The 22,483-nt window shown below is 35.8% G+C and overlaps 1 protein-coding gene across 2 annotated transcripts in view; it reads left to right on the top strand.

Annotated features, from left to right (window-relative positions):
- LOC102440557 (serine/threonine-protein kinase DCLK1) overlaps nucleotides 1–22,483 on the top strand; it is a 518,233-nt gene that overhangs the window by 391,884 nt on the left and 103,866 nt on the right. The window contains exons 1-2 of one of the 2 annotated variants that reach the window (XM_006083625.3): nucleotides 9,634–10,011; nucleotides 10,838–10,932. In XM_006083625.3, coding sequence (XP_006083687.1) covers nucleotides 9,993–10,011; nucleotides 10,838–10,932 — 114 coding nt within the window. In that variant the 5' untranslated portion in view covers nucleotides 9,634–9,992. Of the gene's footprint in view, nucleotides 1–9,633; nucleotides 10,012–10,837; nucleotides 10,933–22,483 lie in introns of those variants that run through there. The other variant, XM_006083624.3, reaches the window with a different exon arrangement.

The following is a 22,483-nucleotide window of genomic DNA, read 5'->3' as shown; positions in this document are numbered from 1 at the left end:
ACTGCATCCCCAGCAGAGACAGAATTGCCTGGTGTGCACTCTGGACCCAGTCCAAACAGAGCCTCTGGCCAGTGCATGCCCAGCTCCCAGCACAGACAGAGCAGTCAACTAGCACACACCCTATCCCCGGCCCAGGTCAGAGCTGCTGGTGCAACCTCGTGTGCCTAGCCACAGGTCACAGGACCACACTGCAAGTGCACTGCCAGAAGGACCTAGGGCACCATCCTGCCTTGGGTGCTGGGGCCACACAGTGAACTGCATGCCAGAGGGCTCTGGGCACTCACAGGGAGTCACACACCAGAGGAACTGGGCACATGCCCTCACCAACCCTGAGAAATGGACAACTGAGGGACCAGAACCATGGAAGAAGGGGGTACAACTCAGAGCAGAGACAATAAAGGTGTGAAACTCAAGGCATACCCAGCCCCCGGGCTAGCGAATCCCTGACCATTGGACTGCTAAGGGCTTCAACCTCTCTTACCCCAAGCAGAAAGCCCAGGGCCATAAATAGACACCAAAAATGGGGTACAAAGAAAAAAAAGTAAAGGAGGAATTGCCAGAAAAGGAACTAAATAAAGTGGAGGCAATCAATATGTCAGAGAAAAAATTCAGAGTAAGGGTCATACAGTTCCTAAAACAGCTGGATGAGAAAATCAACAACATATGTAAGAAGCAAGAGGAAATGAAGAATGATATAGCTACAATAAGGAACACAATGGAGGGTTTCAACACTAGACTAGAAGAAGCAAAGGACCAAATCAGTGAGTTAGAAGACAGGGTTGTAAAAAACACCCAATCAGAACAGCAATTGGAGAAAAAATATTAGAAAGCAGGAGGAGAGCTTAAGGGAGCTTTAGGACAACATGAAATGAAGCAACATCCATATAATAGGTGTGCCAGAAGGACAAGAAGAGGAGAAAGGATTAGAAAATCTTTTTGAAGAAATAATGACAGAAAACTTCTTGGATTTGGGGAAGAAAAAGTCACACAAGCACAGAGTCCCAAACAAGATGAATCCTAAAAGATCCACACCAAGATACATTGCAATTACAATGGCAAACATTAATGACAAAGAGAGAATCTTAAGGGCTTCAAGAGAGAGACAGAACGTTACCTACAAGGTATCTCCCATTAGATTATCAAATGACTTCTCAACAGAAACACATCAGACCAGAAGGGAATAGAATGAAATATAAAAAGTGATGAAAAGCAAGGGACTGAATCCAAGAATACTCTATCCAGTAAGGCTATCATTCAAAATTGAAGGGGAAATCAGGAGCTTTGCAGACAAAAACAGAATAAGGGAGTGTAAAACTACCAAGCCAGCGATGCAAGAAATGCTAAAGGGACTGTGGTAAAAAGAAGAAATAGAAAGGGAAAAAAAGAACACAGACATAAAGAATAAAAATGCTACAAACAAGTACTTATCAATAATAACCTTAAACATAAATGGATTAAATGCTCCAATCAAAAGACATTGGGTGGCTGAATTGATAAGAAAACATGATCCATATATCTGCTGTCTACAAGAGACCCACCTCAGAACACAGGACTCACACAGACAGAAAGTGAAAGGCTGGAAATTAATAAAAAACTGTGGGAGCAATACTTATATCTGACAAAATAGGCCTCAAAGTGAAGGCCATAACTAGAGATAAGTAAGGCCACTTCATAATACTAAAGGGATTGATACAACAGGATATAACTCTGGTAAACATATATGCACCCAACACAGGAGCAACCAAATACATAAAACAAAACAAAACAAAACAAAAAACAAACAAACAAAAAAAACTTCTGGAAGCTATCAAGGGAGAGATAGACAGCAATACAATCATAATAAGGGTCTATAATACCCCATTGACATCACTGGATAAATCTTCTAGGCAAAAAATCAACAAAGAAACAGCAATCCTAAATGACTCACTAGATCAGATGGAACTAATTGACATCTTTAGAACATTTCATTCCAAAGCTACAGAATATACTTTCTTCTCAATTGCTCACAAGACATTTTCAAAGATAGACCACATATTGGGACACAGGCAAAGTCTCTTCAAATTCACAAAGACTGAAATGGTATAAAATTAGAAAACAACTACAATAAAAACAATTAAAAAATCAAATACTTGGAAGCTAAATAGCATGCTATTAAACAATGATTGGGTTACTGAAGAGTTAAAGAAGAAATAAAAACAGCCTGGAAACAAATGACAATGAAAACACAACAATGCAAAATCTATGGGACACAGTGAAAGCAGTCCTGAAAGAAAAGTTCATAGCACTACAGGCTACCTAAAAAAACAAACAAACAAACAACAGAAAAACTGGAAATAAACTACCTAACCCTATAATTTAAAGAATTAGAAAGAGAGCAACAAGAAAAGTCCAGAGTAAGCAGAAGGAAGGAAATAATAAAGATCAGAGTGGAAATAAATGACATGGAGACCAAAAAAAAACAGTACAAAAGGTCAATAAAACCAAGAGCTGGTTCTTTGAAAGGATAAACAAGATTGATGAACCTCTAGTCAGGATCACCAAGAAGTAAAGAGAGAAGACCCAAACAAACAAAATCAGATATGAAAGAGGTGAAATAACAACTGACCCCACAGAAACACAATGGATTGTGAAAAAAAAAATGCTATGAAAAACTCTAGTCCAACAAACAGGACAACCTAGAAAAAATGAACATATTTACACAAAAAATAGAATCTTCCAAAACTAAATCAGGAAAAATAAAAAAATCTGAATAAGCCAATAACTATGGAGGAAATTGAAGCAGTGATCAAAAACTTCCAGCAAACCAAAGGTCTGGTCCTATGGCTTCATAAAGGAGTTTTACCAAACATTCAAAGAACTAAAACCTATCCTCCTCAGACAATTCCAAAAAATTCAAGAGGAAGGAACACTTCTAAGCTCTTTCTATGAAACCACCATTGCGCTAATCCTAAAACCAGATAAAGACACTACAAAGAAAGAGAATTACAAGCTAATATCCTTGATGAACATGGCGGCTAAAAATCTCAACAAATTCTAGCAAATCAGATCCAGCATTACATTAGAAAGATCATACTAGTACACCATGATGAAGTGGGATTTATTCCGGGGATACAAGGCTAGAACAATATGCGAAAATCAATAAATGCGATACATCACATAAACAAATTGAGAGACAAATATCACATAATCATATCAATCAATGCCGAAAAAGCATTTGACAAAATTCAACACCCTTTCTTGATAAAAACTCTCAGCAAAGTGGGAATAGAGGGATTATACCTCAACATAATAAAAGCCTTATATGACAAACCTACAGCCAACATCATACTCAATGGGCAAATCTAAAACCAATTCCCCTAAGAACAGGACCAAGCCAGGGATGCCCACTTTCACCACTCCTGTTTGACATAGTACTGGAAGTACTAGCCATAGGGATCAGACAAGAAATAAAATATATCCGAATTGGAAAAGAAATAAAACTGTCATTATTCGCAGATGACAGGATATTGTACATAGAAAACCCTAAAGTCTCCACCAAAAAAAACTAATTGATTTAATAAATGAATTTGGCAAGGTAACAGGATACAAAATTAACACCCAGAAATCTATGGCCTTTTTATACACCAAAAATGAACTCACAGAAAGAGAAACTAAAAAACCATCCCATTCACCATTGCACCAAAAACATTAAGATACCTAGGAATAAAGTTGACTAAGGATATAAAAGTCCTGTACTCTGAAAACTACAGGAAATTGAAAAAAGAGATAGAGGAAGACATAAACAAGTGGAAGGATATACCATGTTCATGGATTAGTAGAATCATCATTATCAAAATGTACATACCACCCAGAACAATCTATAGATTCAATGCAATCCCTATTAAAATAACAATGCCTAGAACAGACACTCCAAAAGTATATATATCATAAAAAATGACCCCGAATAAGCACAGCAATCTTGAGAAAAAAAAAAGATCAAAGTTGGAGGGATCACAATAACAGACACCCAGTTATAATACAAAGCCACTGTTCTCAAAACAGCATGGTTACTGGTGCAAAAACAGACACATGGACCAATTGAAGAGGATAGAGAATCAGGCAGTCACCCCAAACCAGTTTACTCAATTGATATTTGACAAAGGAGGCAAGAGCATACAATACAGTCAAGACAGTCTCTTCAATAAATGGTGTTGGGTAAATTGGACAGGGACATGCCAAAAAAAAATGAAAGTAGACCACCAACTTACACCATACACAAAAATAAATTCAAAATGGATAAAGGACTTAAATGTAAGAAGGGAAACCATTTAATCTTAGAAGAATCCATAGGCAGCAAAATATCAGACAAATGTCGTAGCAATATCTTTACTGATACAGCTCCTTGGGCAATGGAAACTAAGGAGAAAATAAACAAATGGGACTACATCAAAATAAAAAGCTTCTGCACAGCAAAAGAAACCATCAGCAAAACAACAAGAAAGCCCACTGCATGGGAGAACATATTTACCAATGCTATCTCAGATAAGGGTTTAATCTCCAAAATTTACAGAGAACTCATACAACTTAACAAAAGGAAGATAAACAATCCAATCAAAAAATGGGCAAAGGGCCTAAATAGACACTTTTTAAAAGAGGACATATAGAAGGTGAAGAGACATATAAAAACGTGTTCAATGTCACTAATCATCCTAGAGATGCAAATCAAAATGACAATGAGGTACCATTTCACACCTGTCAGAATGGCTATCATCAACAAATTGACAAATGACAAGTGCTGACGAGGATGTGGAGAAAAAGGAACCCTTTTGCATTGCTGGTGGGAATGCAGACTGGTGCAGCCACTCTGGAAAACAGTATGGATTTCCTCAAAAAATTAAAAAATGAAACTTCCATTTAACCCAGTAATCGCACTTCTAGGAATATATCCCAAGAAATCAGAAATATCCATCAGAAAGGACATATGCACCGCTATGTTCATAGCAGCACAATTTTTAATTGCTAAGGTTTGGAAACAGCCTAAGTGCCCATCAGCAGATGACTGGATTAAAAAACTGTGGCACATCTACACAATGGAATACTATGCTGCTGTAAGAAAGTGAGAACTCTTATGATTCACAACATCATGGATGGACATGGAGACCATTATGCTAAGTGAAATAAGCCAGTCAGAGAAAGATAAATATCACATGACCTCACTTATTTGTAGAATATAATGAACAACATAAACTGATGATCAAAAAAAGATCCAGAGTCTGTGAAGCATTGAACAAACTGTCAAACTTCAGAAGGCAGGGGATGGGGGGAAGTTAATAGATCACGCATGCATATAAACATAACCAATGGACACAGACACTAGGGGTTTTGGGTATGTGCTGGGAGGTGGAGGTGGCGGGGAGAGGTCAATGGGGGGAAATGGAGACATATAATACTATATGTAATATTTTAAACAATAAATAACTTAACACAAAAATTAATAAAACGTTGAATTTTAAGTTATTTATTAAAAATAAATAAATAAATAAATAAATAAATAAATAAATAAATAACTGTGGTACATCTACACAATGGAATACTATACTGCTGTAAAAAAGTAAGAACTCTTACAATTTGCAACAGCATGGATGGAACTGGAGAGCATTATGCTAAGCAAAATAAGTCAGTCAGAGAAAGATAAATATCACATGATATCATTCATTTATGAAATATAATGAACAACATAAACTGATGAACAAAAACAGATCCAGAGACAGAGAGGCATTGATCAGACCATCAAACCTCAGAGGGAAGGTAGGGGAGGCTGGGGGTAAGGGAGAGATATCAACCAAAGGGCTTGTATGCATGCATATAAGCCTAACCAATGGACACAGACACCAATGGGGTGAGGGCATGAGTGGGGGGGGGGGCAATGGGAGGATAAGGACTCATATGTAATACCTTAATCAATAAAGAAAAAAAATAAAAAATAAATATAAAAGAAAAGTAGTCTTATGTTTTCTTGATGTAGTGTCCCCTTTATCATTATAAAGTGTCCATCTTTTTTTCTTGTTATCTTCATTGTCTTGAAATCTATTCTGTCAGGTATAAATATGGCTACACCTGCTTTTCTGTGGATGTTATTTGCTTGGAAAATAATTTGCCACCTTTTTATTTTGAATCTACTTTTGTCTTTGCAGCTTAGATGTATCATATAGGTGGGGTTTTTTCTTTTCCACTCTGGTATGCTGTGCCTCTTTATTGGTGAATTCAGGCCATTTAAATTAAGGGTAATTACTGATGCATGAGGATTTCTTATAGCCATTTTATTTATTTATTTTTTCCTTGTAGATCTGTGCCTCCATTGGTTCTTTTCCTTTGTGTTTCTGTCTGTTGTTTTTGTTTGGTGGTATTCCATACTTCTTTCCTCTTTTTTAAAGCTATGTGTCCATGTTTGGGGATTATTTGGTTACCATTAGGTTTATATAAAATAAACTTGCACATATACCATAGTTTTTTTTTCTTTTGAGTGTTTCTTATCTTCATCCTCCTTTGCCAGTTCAGACCTTTCCACCCTCCCCTCTTAGGTTTTTGTTGTTACAAATTATCCCTGTTTATGCTGTAAGTTTTTGTTGATCTTACTTGTGTAGTGCTGTGACTTTATTATCTTTGTTTTATTTTTTTATATTTTATTTTTTAAAATATATTTTATTGACTTTTTACAGAAAGGAAAGGAGAGGGATAGAGAGTTAGAAACATCGATGAGAGAGAAACATTGATCAGCTGCCTCCTGCACACCCGCTACTGGGGATGTGCCTGCAACCAAGGTATATGCCCCTGACCAAAATTGAACCTGGGACCTTTCAGTCCTCAAGCCAATGCTCTATCCACTGAGACAAACCGGTTAGGGCTGTTATCTTTGTTTTAGGTAGAATGACACCTGTGAGTATTTCCTGCAATGGAAGTTTTTTTGGTGATAAAATTCCTCAGCTTCTGTATGTCTGGGGATATCTTTATTCTCCTCCATCTTTAAAGGATAATTTTACTGGCTATATTATTCATGCTGGTAATTTCTTTCTTTCAGATGTTTGAATATTTGGTTCCACTCTCTTTTGGCTTGTAGAGTTTCTGCTGAGAGGTCAGTTGAAATTCTGATGGGTTTTCCTTTGTAGGTCACATTCTTCTTTTCCCTGGCTGCTTTGAGAATTTTTTCTCTGTCATTAATTTTTGACATTTTTAATACCAAGTGCCTTGGACAGGGCCTCTTTGGATTGAGGTGACTAGGTGTTCTGTTTCCTTCTTGAATTCATGGATCTAGTTCTTCCCATAGGTTTGGGACATTCTCCTTAGCTATTTGTTTGAATGGGCTCTCTTTTCCTTATTCCCTCTCTTGCTCTTCTGGAATAACTATTATTCTAATATAGTTTTTTCTGATGGAGTCAGATAGTTCTCATAGGGCGCATTCATTTTATCTATGCTGAGGTCTCTCTCTTCCCTCTGCATCATTTCTAGATTCCTATCATTGATATCACCAATTCTTTCCTCCATCTGGTTTGCTCTGTTTTCTATGCTCAATAGTTTACTATTAATCTACTTAACTGCATGCTTCATTTCCAGATTTCCATATTGGTTCTTTTTAAAAGTTTCAATCTCTTTGGTAAAATACTTATTTTGTTCATTGATTTGTTTTCTGAGTGCATTGAGTTGCCTGTGTATGTTTTCTCACATCTCATTGAGTATTTTCAGAACTGCAATCTTGAAATCTCTGTCATTTATATCATATATTTCCATGCGTTCCTGCCTATTTTCTGGGGATTTTTTCATTTTCTTTTGGATCATTCTCACTACTGTGGTTATTCATGGTATTTGCTATTCTCCTTTGCCTAGGCATTTATATCTGTATATTAGTGACTCAAAGCAGCTTCCTCTGAAAAGGTCTTTCTACTATTTTATAGTAGATGGCACTGAATTATAGTATGTTTTACCTCTGTGATCTCCCAGTCTTTACCTTCAGTGCTCCCATAAGTACAGCCTTGATTCTTGGGGGTGCAGTTTGTTTTGCCCTCATGGTAATGGTGACCCCTGAATTCTGTGGAGTACTGCCCAAGCACCCAACTTGGGGATCAGTCACAGAGGGAAACAGTGGTTTTACTGCAATAGCTCTTGGTTACAGGTAATACGCTCCTCAACCCAACTCCAAGGCCAAGGGGAGTCGAGTTTTGGGAGTCCAACTGGTTGCAGGGCTCTGTGGTTATGTTTTTTTGTCTGAAACACCAGTGCCCCAACTGACATTAGAGAGCTGCAGGGCAGAACCCTGTGCTTTATCAGGCCTCTGCTGGCTCAGTCACTGTTTGCTCAGCTCACTGCTCACCCTGCTGGACTACTCCCTGCAGCTCTCTGTCCTCCCAGCTGAAAAAGTACCTTCTACTACTGGCTTCCTCCCCTTTCCAGGCCAAGCCTCAAGCTTCCAGCTGCAGGGCTGTGTCTGCTGACCATCTGTGCTTTCCTCTCTCTTTGTCTCTCCGTTTGTTCATGGTTGCCCATCTGTAGATGTTTCAGTGCCAGAGTCTCTCAGGCATGCCTCTGTGTTGAGCAAGGAATTCTTTGCTGAATTATAGTTGATGAACTTGTTGAAATTTCAGGAAGAGAGGCCAGGGCCTCTCTCACTGCCATTCATCTGAACACTCCACGTATCACTTTATACCTCAGTTTCCTCATCTGTAAAATGATACTACCTGTCTCACAAAGTTATTGTGAGAGTGAAATGAGATCACATATATGCATATATATTTGTGTATCTGTATGTATGTGTGTTTATATACACATGCATATATATATATATAACATTTAAATTATATATATGTATATAATTTAAATGTTCCATTGAAAATAAGTTCTTCAATAAACTGAGGTGAAAGTTTTTTATTGTTTTCTTTTTCTTTTTTAAACAATGTATTCCTAAGGCTGATTTCCTAAGAATCCACTCCCCCTTCCCTAATTGGCTTTATAAGATTAGCGTCTCAAAATTTTAATATGTCAATACTATGTTTGCTTCCCCATTTGCTCATTTTTTCCCCAATCTGTTTAGCCTTTTGGTACAACAAAAAGGCATAAAGTGGAGAAGCGGGCAAAGAAAATATTGCATTCATAAAACATGTTTTTCCATCAACTCCTAGGGATATTTTGCTTACTGGTTTATTAGTTGCCCACAGCTCTTTAGTTCTTGCCTCTTTAGGAGCCCTTCCCATAGAGGCCACTGGCTGGGAAGTCCAGTGAAAAGAGGCCTGAGCATCAAGCCCAGTAAGGATGGACTGTAGAAAGCAAGCAAATTAAAGCATGCTCAGTGCTCTCTACTTTAAGCTGCCAAAAAAAGAAAAAGAAGTTGTATTTTTTAAATCACCAAATGCATTTCAAAAGCAAAACAAATTAGTGCAATGTAGGCTATATGACATTTTTTAAAGGTCTTTGGAGAAGACAAACAACCTCCCACTTTCATGGACCCAAAGATTTTGTGCAAACATTGTGTATGAAAAATCAATAAACATCATACCTCTAAATTTTTAAGGATATACTTAGTACTGGGTAGTCAACAGGCTTTAGAAGAGTTGCTGTCATTTTGATTTTCAGATGAGTCACTGGGTCTCTTGCTTCCCTGGAGGCACTTTATTATGATTCAGTGCAAAGTACTGAAAAAGGGCTCCAGCTTCCGGCCTTCAGGGAGTTAGTGGTGTCTGGGAGGATGTTGCAGTGGCTCCCTAGTTGGCATGAGGCTTAATTGACACCTTTGATACAGCCTGAGACAGAACCTGCACCTCCCACTGCTGCTTGGAAGACGTCAGCCTTATGCAGAAAAGGCATCTGCTGATGAATCCTGCATCTCATTCCATCTGCTCTGGGAGCAGCAGCCTTAGCCATCCTTAACTAACCCAACTGCCTCACATTTCTGCGGGTGCTTGGCTTAGTGCTGAGAAGGAACTTTGCCTCTTACTATTGTCAGGTCAAACAGTAAGACTGTGTCCATGTTAGAACTCATAGAAGGTAAGTTAAATGCATCATTGCTCTCCCTTTTAGAAAATGTTTGTTATGCAGTCTTAAGAATGTGTGTGTCTCATTGCTACTTCTGCTTCCCTGCCTGTGGATGTGATACATGTAAAAATGTTGTCCTTATATATCTTTGTAAAGTAATATCTTTAAGTGTTTTGTAATGTTACTTAGAGAAAAATAATTGTTAACTTGAGTTCTGTGGCTTTGGTTTCGTTTAGTGATAATGTTGCATGAAAGTCTTAATAATCAGGTAAAATTCCAGTGATTTAAATCTATTAGAAATCAGCTTTTATTTTTCAACAGTGGTAAGGACGATCAGTGAGGAGTTCTCAAGTGTCTGTGCCAATTACTTTGTCTTGTTTAAAAGCAGGTCCTTCAAGTGTTTAGGTGAGGGAGATGTGCAGGGCAGAAATGGATGCAGGAACTTCTAGAAGTGAATTGTTAGCTATAAAAATATAGTGATTTAGTTTAACAAGTACTGTGAATATCACCTGAGAGCTGTGCTAATATTTACTCCTACTGGAAGCTAACGAATTAAGGATGAATCCCATTGAAAATGCCCCAGGGCTTTAATCACATTCCCCAAATCTCTATCTGCACAGTCAAAGACATCATTAATAAATTCATCAGGAAAGGTGTGAAAAAACATTTAAAAAATTTTATGTAACCTACTGCTGAAGCTTTTTCTCAGGACCACAGATAAAAAGGTATCTGGAATTTTAGCAAATGTTCCTCTATAATTATTTCTCAGAGAAGTTTATTTTGTCATGAAACTTTTTTAACATGCCATTTTCCCATCTGTGATTCTTTGTACTTCTAGTTAATGGGACCCCGGGTAGTCAGCTCTCCACTCCACGGTCTGGCAAGTCACCAAGTCCATCACCCACCAGCCCAGGAAGCCTGCGGAAGCAGAGGGTAAGGAAATAAGCAAGCTCCTTGCTTCAAATCTGTATGCACCTTGGTGCAGAACAGCACAGGTGCCAGCAAATAGCTCTCTCATAATAGCACTCTTGTCTCTAAGTAATAACCAGGCAGAGGTAGAACAGGAGGTGAGCAATGGCGGGTTAGTTGTTATGGCTATAGTTTCTCTTAGGTAGAACTCAGGGCTTTTACTTTCTCTATGAACCTGTTTAAACCTTATCTCTGAGAAGAATAAACAGTTGCTGCTTCACTTTTTAATTCCTTACTTTTTTGTCCTGAATTACAAAGACCTTACCTGCACTGACTTGTAAGCTTCCTGAGTTTAACAAGCTTTATTAGACATCATCATTGATCATCAGCCTTCCATTGGAAGGAGAAGGAAAAGTGCCATTGTTGGAGGGGTGGCCCATTGTCAGGAGTTGCTTTACAGCATAGAATGGTGTTCCAGAGTGGATTAGGGTCCATGGAAAAGGACATGGGTCCATATGAGACATGCTTTTGTGAATGAAACTCACATGGAGCACCTTGTTTTTCATCACTACCTGACTTTAATTTTTAGCTTCCTGTGTAATGATGGAGAAGATGACCAAGTTTGGAGATCAGAATTAAAAAGTTACTGAAAACAGTGTTAGCTTCTCCATGCTAAGGAAGGGGAATGGAAGAACTACTGTTTTTATCCCTTTACAACCTGTAATGTTTGTCTTTTCCAGAAAAACTAAGGCAAGACTAAAAGGAGTGAGAAGGGGAGGAGGGGGAAGATACAGTGGAGGAAATGGAAGGCCTTTCATTGTTTGATTTCACAAGCAAGGTGGGGAGGAATACAGGCGCTTGGGAGGTTTTATGATGGTGCTCACTGAATATTTTAATAAGCAAAGGCTTCTTGGAGTCTTTGGACATCCAATACTAGACTCTTGAATTTGGCTTCTTTTATTAAGTGTTTTAAAATGAGACTTCCAAGTTCCATAAGTTTAAACTGTAACCAACATGGAAGCTCCTCTGTTCAAGCTTCCTCCCAGGTTGTGTTCACACAGCACTGTCTAAAGTGGGGGCTGTGGAATCAGTCCCTAGTCCCTTTGGAGCCTGTCTCACCATTTTCAGGTTGTATTGTCATTCTCCACTGATGCCCTTGGCATCGGGTTTGGCTTATTTGGATTATTTGATGAGGCCCGGGGTTTGGCACCAGCTCCTTCACTAAGTAGCTGTGTTATCTTAGATTAGTCTGTTATCCTTCCTGGGCTTTGGAAAAATGAAAGAAAATAAAGAGGCTCTTTCCAGATAGAAAACCCAATAATTTTATTTCAGTTCTGTTCAAGTGTTTTCAGTATGGTTTTCTTCTTGGCCACAGTCTAATTTGGCATTTTAAAGTACAGTAGTTATTAGTAAACTACTTTAATCTGCTAAATGTCTATGTTTGAGTGGAGGGAGTAGTAGGGTGATTCTCTCTCTCTGTGTGTGTGTGTCTGTGTGTGTGTGTGTGTGTGTGTGTGTGTAAATATTACCTAGCTAGGTCTCCATTTGTAGGAACAACCACTGGATATAGCACAGAAAGGGCCCTCTTTCATAGAACATTCTCCCTTTTGAAGTATATACTTTGAAGAGTATACCTGGTATAGAAATTCCTCTTTATCCTTTGAATTTATTAAACTCAGATTTAGGATTTTGTTCATGCTTAGTGGTTGAGATTAAATTAGAATGGTTGAGAAGCCCTGCCATATCTGATTTTCTCTCCAGGTTGCTTATTGGGGACATAAAGCTCCTTGCTTAACCCTTTGTTTGAAGAATGAGGCTGGAATTTACTTCTGCTCTCTATATTTTCTATTTCACTATCATTTTGTCCAACTGAGGCAGAAAATTTCCATGCAGTTGCTAGCAGCTGTGTGGCCAACAGTTTATATAATTAACATTGTGCCGAACCGGTTTGGCTCAGTGGATAGAGCGTCGGCCTGCGGACTCAAGGGTCCCAGGTTCGAGGCACATCCCCACTGGGGGGCGTGCAGGAGGCAGCTGATCGATGTTTCTCTCTCATCGATGTTTCTAACTCTCTATCTCTCTCCCTTCCTCTCTGTAAAAAAATCAATAAAATATATATTTTTTTATAATTAACATTGTCATGTGGGAACTGATTGTAAGGGTTGGTTGTCTTATACATTTTTCATTTTGTCATTTAAATTAACAATGCAAGCATCATACCTGAGAGGGGAAAACAATCCCACTTGTTTTAGAGAGATACAGGGTTTATCATCATCTGAAAACATTTATTACGCACATGTTATGTGCGGAAAACTGGATGAATCAGAGATGGCTCAGTTTCCAGGCTTTTGAATTCAGGCCATAAATGATCATTCTCCATTCATGTACCGTGTCAGTAGATGGGCACATTTCCAGCTGCTCTAGCAAGAGAAGCTTTCATCTGGGTGTGGAGTCAACTACATCAAATAACCTCTCCAGATTAAAATGGGCCTCTAATATCACTAAAAACTGATCCTGTTTCAAATTTGGTTAATGTTCTTCTCAAATGTTTGGCTGTACTCATGTGCAGGAAATACTGAAATAAGTGAAAGATGGCAAGTGCTAAAAGAAGATATTTCAATGAATAAATTAACTTTTTTATTGCAAACTGGAAAGCAGTAGCTACTTCTATTTTCCCTCTCTGTTACCTAGCAACGTGGCCAGGAAAACTTGGCTGTCCCCCCAAACACACACATAGACACACACTCACACTTCCTACCTGAACATAAATTTTTGTTTTTTAAAGAAATAGTGAGATGTTTGACTAATTTCTTCACAAACAAGAAAATCTATATTTTCATTCATATTAATTATGATCATCTAATCAGTTTTTTAACTTCCCTTAAAATCATATTTTTATGTTATCTCTCTTGGTTTTAGAATAGTTATATACAACAAGAGTCTGCATGCCAGATATTTTTCTTTATAAAAGTACTATTGGTAAGGTACCAAGCAACCTCTCTGTTTTTACAAAATAGTTATTTAAATTGCTGTCTAGAAGCATTTGACTGGTCACAGATGAACATCTTGGAGGATCTTTTCCATCCACGAACTTTCTTGGGTCCCATTTTTTAATCAGAAAGAAATGTGTTATGTGGGTTGAATGAAGCTCCCCACTATCCTCCCACATTGCTGACTTTTTGTAGGTTATCTGATCATTCAGATGATGTGCCGAGTGGGTGGTACAAAATAGGAAAGAAGCCAAGATTCTAGACACTGCAGATCTGAGCTGGTTGCCTGGCTACTAATAGAGAGAGATCTCTTGGCAATAAGGGTGAAGGGGAGAAAAAGAGAGATGCTAGGTGAGTGGTTGCGGAACTGGGGAAGAATATTAGAAAGGGGTGTGAGTCAAGTTTGAATTCTTTCTTTCTTTCAAACATAAAATTTGAAAAGGCACTGTTTATTGGGTTTATGTGATGTGCAAATACAGCACTTAGGTTGCTGCTCTGGGACTTGAATTCGCTGAATGGCAGCTGGGGCTTCTAATAAATTATTTTGTGAAGTAAGCATATTCCTCTTCTACCCCAAATGGGAAGGAGGTGTTCAAGGAAGAATTGTCTAGATACATACAAGCAGGGATGGCATTGACAGACCTCAGGGGCTGTAAAACTTAACTGGACACAAAGGAAGGTAAAAGTTCCTGAGGAGATCAAATCAATAAGGCAAAATAAGGACTATTTTGTCTATTTAGATGGTTTCTCAATTATTTTTCCTCTTATATGAATTTGGTCACTAATAGGTCTAATGACATTAGACACTACTTGTGCTCATTCAGTGTTGCTCCACTCCTGGGAGCCATAGAGCACCTATGAGGGTCAAGTAAACAATTTATACTGCCCTTCCTCTTACAGGACCTGTACTGCCCCCTCTCTTCAGATGACTTGGATTCAATGGGAGACTCGGTGTAAAAGAGACAATGGTGCAATGTATATGGTTTGTGATTAGGTGAAGGTTAAACATTTTCTAAGCAAAAGTCTAACAGTAAAATACACACACAAAAATTTGCATACTTTGAAATTGCGAAGCCCAAATTATATAAAAGTAAATATACAGGCATTTTATATTTATGATGTTAATCCTGGAGTTTTTCTTTCTATGTCTCCTACATTATTTGATTGGGGGATCTTGAACACAAACTCAGTTGCTGAGGTTTTATGCAAGGCTTGGCTCCAGATGAATTTCAAAAATGGACCCAATATTGAGTATAAGAATATGCTAATGATGCAGCAATACAGAGTTATAATTTCTGTATCTGGGATTTTCATTTTAATCACAGTAGACATGTAGATACAATTTTTCTGTATTTTTGGTCAAGCAGATTAAAATGACACTAAAACACATTTTTTTCTTAAAATTAAATTCTTTTTAAAATTTTTATTGATAATATTTAAAGGTACTTTTATAGCAAAATAATAAAAATATACAGGTAGATTTTTTTTCCTTTCTAGTCAGTAGAGAAAGCTACTTGTCATTTTGTGGATTAATATAATTGAGGAAAAATACCCATATCAAGGCTACATCTCATGAAGATTTTAACATTAAACATTAGACAATTTCCTTATTTTTCTTGAGCAAATTTAAACTTTTTAAATTATTTTTTACTTCAAACAGTTTAAAAATAGCTGAAGCTAAACACTAACATGAAGAACTATAAATTATATAATTCCTCTCACAACTATATATGTAATTTTTTAAATGTGTAAAGTTTGTAGCTAGGGAACTTTTTTTTTTACACAGAGAACTAAAAAAATAATTGTATCTAGACTTCTTCGAAAAAATCAATTGGAAAAGCTAAATTCTTTTAGATGGTACTGTATAAAGAAGGCCCCAAATATCTAAATCTCCATTCCAATAAATCCTAGATCTTGGTAGTGTTTTGGAAATTTTCATATGCAAAACTCTTTTTGTGTTAAACCAAATAAGTCTATGATTATAACCCATTGTTAACATTAACCTATTCTGCTCTTCTGGTCTTCTCTTTAAAAATTATGGTCAGCTTTTCTTAAACATAAAAGAATTATTTTACAATCTGAATGTCAAATTAATTTAATGTGTATGGTCTATTGTATTTAAGCCATATCCTACTGATCATCTAGTTTTGCTAAACACTAACAATTTAAGACTTGTGAAGCATGGTTTTCATACTATACAGGCTTGACATATCTCAGTAGGTGATAAATTAAAAATGTATGATGCCATTTGGAGGCTTTTACTTGCGTTTTCTTTTCAAATTTTACTTGAAAATGGATTTTAAAACAAAATGTTTGATTCAAGATGGAGAGAAATTCAGTTGTCATATACTATTTAAAATGTTAGCAATTTAACTCCTTGATAAATTACTCAACTATTAAATTTTACCATCTGGCTTATAGTTACATATGTTACCATTTCACTTTCCAAGTGAATAAAATACTTCAACCAAAGGAAGATTTAAAAAAAGTCCAGGCAATCTAACAGCATTTGAAAACTTAGCCTTATAATAATTAGTGCCTCATTATCCTGTCTGTTGGAGAGAAAGACACTTCTCTGGCAGGTTATTCGAGAACCGCAAACTGAACCATTCCATCTTGAAAGAGCAGTTCATAATAATACCTGTTCCAGACTTCATGTTTTAAAACTGTTTCCAATAGAAATGAACAAAGACTCCTGCTGAGATCAAAAGGCTGCTTTGTTTTATCTGAAATAGTAAACATCTGGGAAGTTGCCTATGCTGGTGTCTGTTCTAGTTATGTCTTTGTAAAATGCATTACTTAATACCGTTGAGTCTTAATACATAAAAGATTGGTATGTATTTGACTGAACTGTCCAAAATGCAAAGAAAGCAGTGGAACAGTTAACTAAATCTGGTGGGATTAGATGGTCCAGAACAAAAATAAATTCCAATAATTTTTACTTCCCTACACTGTCAATCTTATGGAGAACTACTGCTTAGAGAGGTTCAATAAATGATATTTATTCTGGATAAGTGGCAGGTTTTACCAACTGATATGAAGTCTATGATTTTCTTTAGACACAGAAAAAAAATACCCTGAACTTGTACTAATTGACGATATCATGGCCAACTTTCCATTCAAGCAGTTCCAACGGAAATGCTGTTCCATGGCATTTAATCTTTTCAACATATGACTTTTATTAAAGGACTGTTCAGGGGCAATGTTTATCATTTACTTTTTGAAACTGAAGTCCCTCAGAGATTGAAACAGCACACCGTTTATAGACTTTGAGATATCTTTCTATGCAGAGTGTACATTAGACTACAGCAGAAATAGATAAAAATATTCTTAGCAATAAACCAGAAGTTTTCAGTTCATTAGTGGAACCAAACTGATGATTTATAGGCAGTTAAGATTTATTTGCATATGGAATTATTTTTTAAAAATATAGACACTGAATTTTAAAATTGTTCTACTAAGCAGGAAAGAACTCCAGCAGAAACATGCATTTTTGTCCTTATTGGTAAACCTTAAATGTGCTGAAGGCACTGTGCTCTAGTTAAAAGTTTGATAGTTTTAATTTGTACTCACTATTTTTCTTAAACATCATTGAAAATGATATAATAAATATTTCCCTGCTTTCATCATTTTAGAAATGCAAAACTCAATCATTTATCAAGTGTGAAGTTCAGTGTGAATTCAAAGGACTGCTTTTGAAAGCCATGTGGTTAGTTTCTTCTTTGTCTTGCTTAATCAGTTAAGTGGAGGGAGGGGAGTGGTAAGCCACAATGTCTGTACTGTCATAGGCTTTTAAAAAGTGTCAGGTCCACCCATCTGTACACATACCTGTATTTATATATTGGCTCTATTGGCTCATCTAAATATTAAAAAAATCAAATGAGATTTTCTAAAAATATTTTGAACCACCATTATGTACTATATGTGCTCCCTATGTTACCCAGGAAGGGTATTTTTTGCATCCACTGTAGATCTATACATGATTGGGCTCTTTTAAAAAAACTTAAAACATGAAGTTTAAAAACCACATTTCTTAATATAAATGAGTGAAAATATAGAATAATATTATTGAAAAGTAATTCCATATATTTTAGCCATTGGACTGTTAAATTTTTCATAGTGGCCATATATCTATACATGTATGTGTGTGTTAATGTAAATGCACAGAGCTCAGTGTTTATATGGATGTGCTTATATAAGTATTTGTGTATGTATATAGGCCATAAGTAGTATAGTATTTGTGACACAGCCTTCTAAGTTACTGGCTTTTGTGGAATTATATATAAAACCTTCATATCATACATTGTTACATATGGCATATTAGTTAGGGCATGTTTAAGTTCAAAAGTAGTTTGCTAAACTTGTGTGGCAAAACAGTTCTAAATAGTCAGATGTACTGATTTTTTTAAAATTGAAATCCAGATACACACAAAAATAATTGAAATTTAGAAAAATCCAATTTGTGTTAAATGTTAAATATAAGCACACATTAATATTTATATGGTTACGTCTTGATATTCAATTATTAAAATGAATACTATCATAGATATTTCTCTAATGTGTACATATTGATGACATGTAATTATTGCCAATCAATATTCACTAAAAATGAAATATTGTTTTATAGATCTGTGAGTAGTTGAGTATTATATTGAAACAGAAATAGAAGAGAGTCCAAACTGTATTTAATTTGAAGTAAGTTTAATAACAAACTCAGATTACCTATAAGGCAATTTTTTATGTTCTTTCAAAACACTAAACTATTGACATATTTTCAGTAGTAACCTTACTATACTTACAAAAAAACACAACACCAACTTGCTATATGTGTGTATACTAGTATATCTATATAAATATATACACATGTAAAAATGTTAATTGAATGAATTTACTATTATATGCATACATTTGCCTACTTATACATATTTGTACTAGCCTTACTAGCATTTCTAATTGTGCATGTTTGTGACAACTGTATTTGACTGAGATATCCCATAGAAGAATAGTGTGAAAATTAGAGATGTATTTAATTCAGTATACCAATTGCTTGATGCATTTGTTACACTGTCAGCTAAAAAAATATTTGTAATTTTGTTTGTGTAATACATGTGGAAAACATAGGAAATCTGAAGCCCTAATTATAATTTTTAAGGGTGCATGATAAAGAGTGTTCTTAAAATGTGGTTCATTTTAGTAAAGATGATGAATAAATTCCAAGATAGTATACATGATGCATGTAATATATGAGTGTTTGTATTATATATGACCACAAAGCGTCTTTGAAGCCAGGGTAGTAGATATCTGAAATGTCATAGGCAAAGCACTATGGAAGTCAAAATTTTTGTGATCTGTTTTTTGAGTTCATATTCATCAACAACAAGGAACTGAATTTATTTCTTCTAAGGAAATTTTATTTCAAAATATACCATGAATGTTGTAAATTTGGGTAGAATTTTTATAAAATGGTTGACATACTTTCTGCTTACAGTTTAACTTGCTTGGATATTTATTATCTTAAAAAGAACATTTGCTGTTAAAATGTTTTAAAAACTGAGGCCATCAGCAGAGTTTGATAGAGCTACATAATGAAATGTTTCATTGAACTACCCAATTTTGAAAGTTTCATCACTTTGTGCTGTGGCTTCCTTGTAAAATGTTGTTCCTGTGTTTCACACTGGATCATGTTATTCCTCTCAAAGTTAAATTTGTGACATCACCTTAGAGTAACTATACAATAAACAGGAAAAAATACCTAATGTTGTTCAGTGAGTTTCTTTCAGAAAATTTGATAAGTAGACATTGAAATTGAAATAACGGTGTGGGGGAACGGTTACATTCATAATCATATTTGTGATGTTCTTGTAATATAATTAGCATCAGCAAGTGATAATTGAGATATTGCAGAATGGCATCATATAACATCTGAAGTGTATAATACTGACAATAACAAAAAAAGAAGAAGACTATCTGATGAAGAATTTTATTTCAGTTGGTTAAATTTAAGTCATTAGTACACTTTCCTCTCTGAGTTGCCTTAAAGGTGAATTTGCCAGACATTGGCAACTGGTTGAAAAAGAGAAATTAACTACATTTTTGAAGTATATTAGCTGTCTGCTAGACTTGAAAGTATTTATCCAAGGTCATCTAATTTGCAGGGGGGGAAAATGTGCTTGGTATGTATGTACATGTGCATATGCAAGTTATTTTAAAAGCACTGAATAAATAAATATATAAAATAAATAAATACATAAGAATATCAATGATAATAATAATAATAATAAAATATTGGATTACCCAACTTAAATTTAGAACAAAAGTCCATAATATGTGTCATTCATAATATGGTGTAAGGGAGAAAATAAAATTCTACTAATCTAGTTAGAAAAAAATATTTTACATTAAAATGATTATAGAAGTTCAGAATTCTGGTTTTAAATCTAATATTTTTACCAGGGTCATTTTAACCTTAAAATTACAGTTTACTTTAATTGGTTCTCTTTATTATTTCCTTGATAACCTAAATGTAATCAATGCCCAAAGCAATAATGATACCACTGGAAGAAATGTTCACAAGTTTACAATTCCCAATTGTGTAATACAATTCCCAATTGTGTAATACAGTTTAAAATAAAAGGTAGCAGATGCCTGGAAGAGTAGTGTGCTCCCTTCATCACAGGTTGGAAATCCCATTTAAGGAGGAAATTATGGAGGAAATCATTTTACTTACTGAGAGGAGATAAACTAGATTATTTCTTAGCCCCCTTCCAAACTATTATCAAATTAAGAGGAGACTTTGTTGTCTACCCCTACTACCACTACCATGACAGTCTCTTCAAGACAATTGGTTCAGATTTTGAATTTACAGATCTTGGCCTGATAATAGAAGTGAAGATTGACTTACTGAAACAACAAAGTTGTAACTAAATATATTTAGTTTTGAAATATTGGCTCCCAGGATTTCACTAAAACAGATTTAATGCCAATATTCCCATTTTAATTTTAATTTTCTCTAAGTAACCTAATTTCATAAATAACAGTTCTTCGGTCTTTTAAAACTTTGAGCAAATCTTTATGATAACATTTTACATTTTTCAGTATTTATTCTTAGTTTTATACATGATTGCCTATATCATAAACTTTATTTAGGTTAAACACACCATGAAGAATACAGACAAACGAATTTGGAAAAAGGAGTTCCCTTTGTGCCTTGTTTCAAATAATGAATCCTATTAGTTATTGCAGATTGATGTCATCAACTTATTGTTCTATACCAACTTGAAAAGTTAATGTATGGTTTTTCTATATGCACATAGAATTCCATGGATTTTAAGCTTCTACATGAAGATTATAATTTTATTTTGTTATATGAGGTCATCTTTAGAGATTTTGTAGACCTTGAATCAAGAAAAAATCACCAAGACAATTGCTTGAATCTGTTAAACATTTTTTAGTTGTGTTTCTCTTATAAAGTTCATCCTGTTGATTTCAAAATTATTTTTTTACTAGTGGCCCGGTGCACGAAATTCATGCACTCAGGAGGGGTGGGGGGGGGCGTTCCCCAGCCTGGTCTGTGCCCTCTCACAGTGTGGGAGCCCGCGAACAATCTCCCCAAAAAGGTAGGCCCTGCCCACCCATCTGGGGCTCCTCGATGGATTGCCCTAAAGAGGCAGGCCGGAGCCGTCGGGACCGCCTCCACGCTGCACACGCAACATCAAGTCCCTGCCCACCCATGCGTGCGTTGCCATGCACGCAGCCTCCTGGTGATGGATTGTTATTGCGTGAGGGCATCGTGGCTTGAGGTCATCACGGCGTGAGGATTTGATGACCCCATAGGCTTTTATTAGTATAGATAATTTTTTAAATTAATATTTACAAAGTAATAAATGTATACCAATGATTTTCAACCAGTAAGCCACAAGAATTTTTAAAACAAGCAATACCTGGCTGCTTAGTCAGGGGCACTGCCCTCTTTTCCTTTAGATTGTCAAATAAAAAAAATGACAGCAGCCAACACAATAGCCATCCAATATGAATGAATCAAAATTGGACTTTTTTTTCAGATTGGCAAAAAATATATATTTTTTGGTATGCCATAGAATTTTAGTAGTTAGTTTATGTGTGGTATGAGATGAAAAAGGTTGAAAATCACAGTTGTATACCAAGACAAAATTCAAAGTGGAAATAATACAATTATCCAGGGAAAGCTAAAGCTATCTGGTGACATTTTTCTACATTGATTAGATCAATTGGATCAATTAGGTATTTTTGAAATCTTTATTCAGCATGGACCCAAGATGAGTGACACCATTCAAACAAATGGCAGGAGAATTACACAATTTTTATTTAGAATGAATTGCTTTTTACTACATATTTATCAGCTACATCTTGGTAAAATGTGGTTAGAGTTATTATGTCAGTTTTCTCACTTCAAAAAGTGTGATATATTCTCCATCTGTTATATGATCTCAAGTTAAATAGCTACATTTAGGATGTGTTCTTACTTAGGGTAGTGCTTTCATGAAGGTGTGCCATAAAAGCATCCAGGTGCCAGCAGCCTGTCCATCTGGTTCCCATTAGATATGCTT

Source organism: Myotis lucifugus, unplaced genomic scaffold, assembly GCF_000147115.1.
Source record: "Myotis lucifugus unplaced genomic scaffold, Myoluc2.0 scaffold_7, whole genome shotgun sequence".
Taxonomy (NCBI): Eukaryota; Metazoa; Chordata; class Mammalia; order Chiroptera; family Vespertilionidae; genus Myotis; species Myotis lucifugus.
Note: the sequence above shows the minus strand (reverse complement) of the source record. Positions and strands in the feature narration are given on the sequence as shown.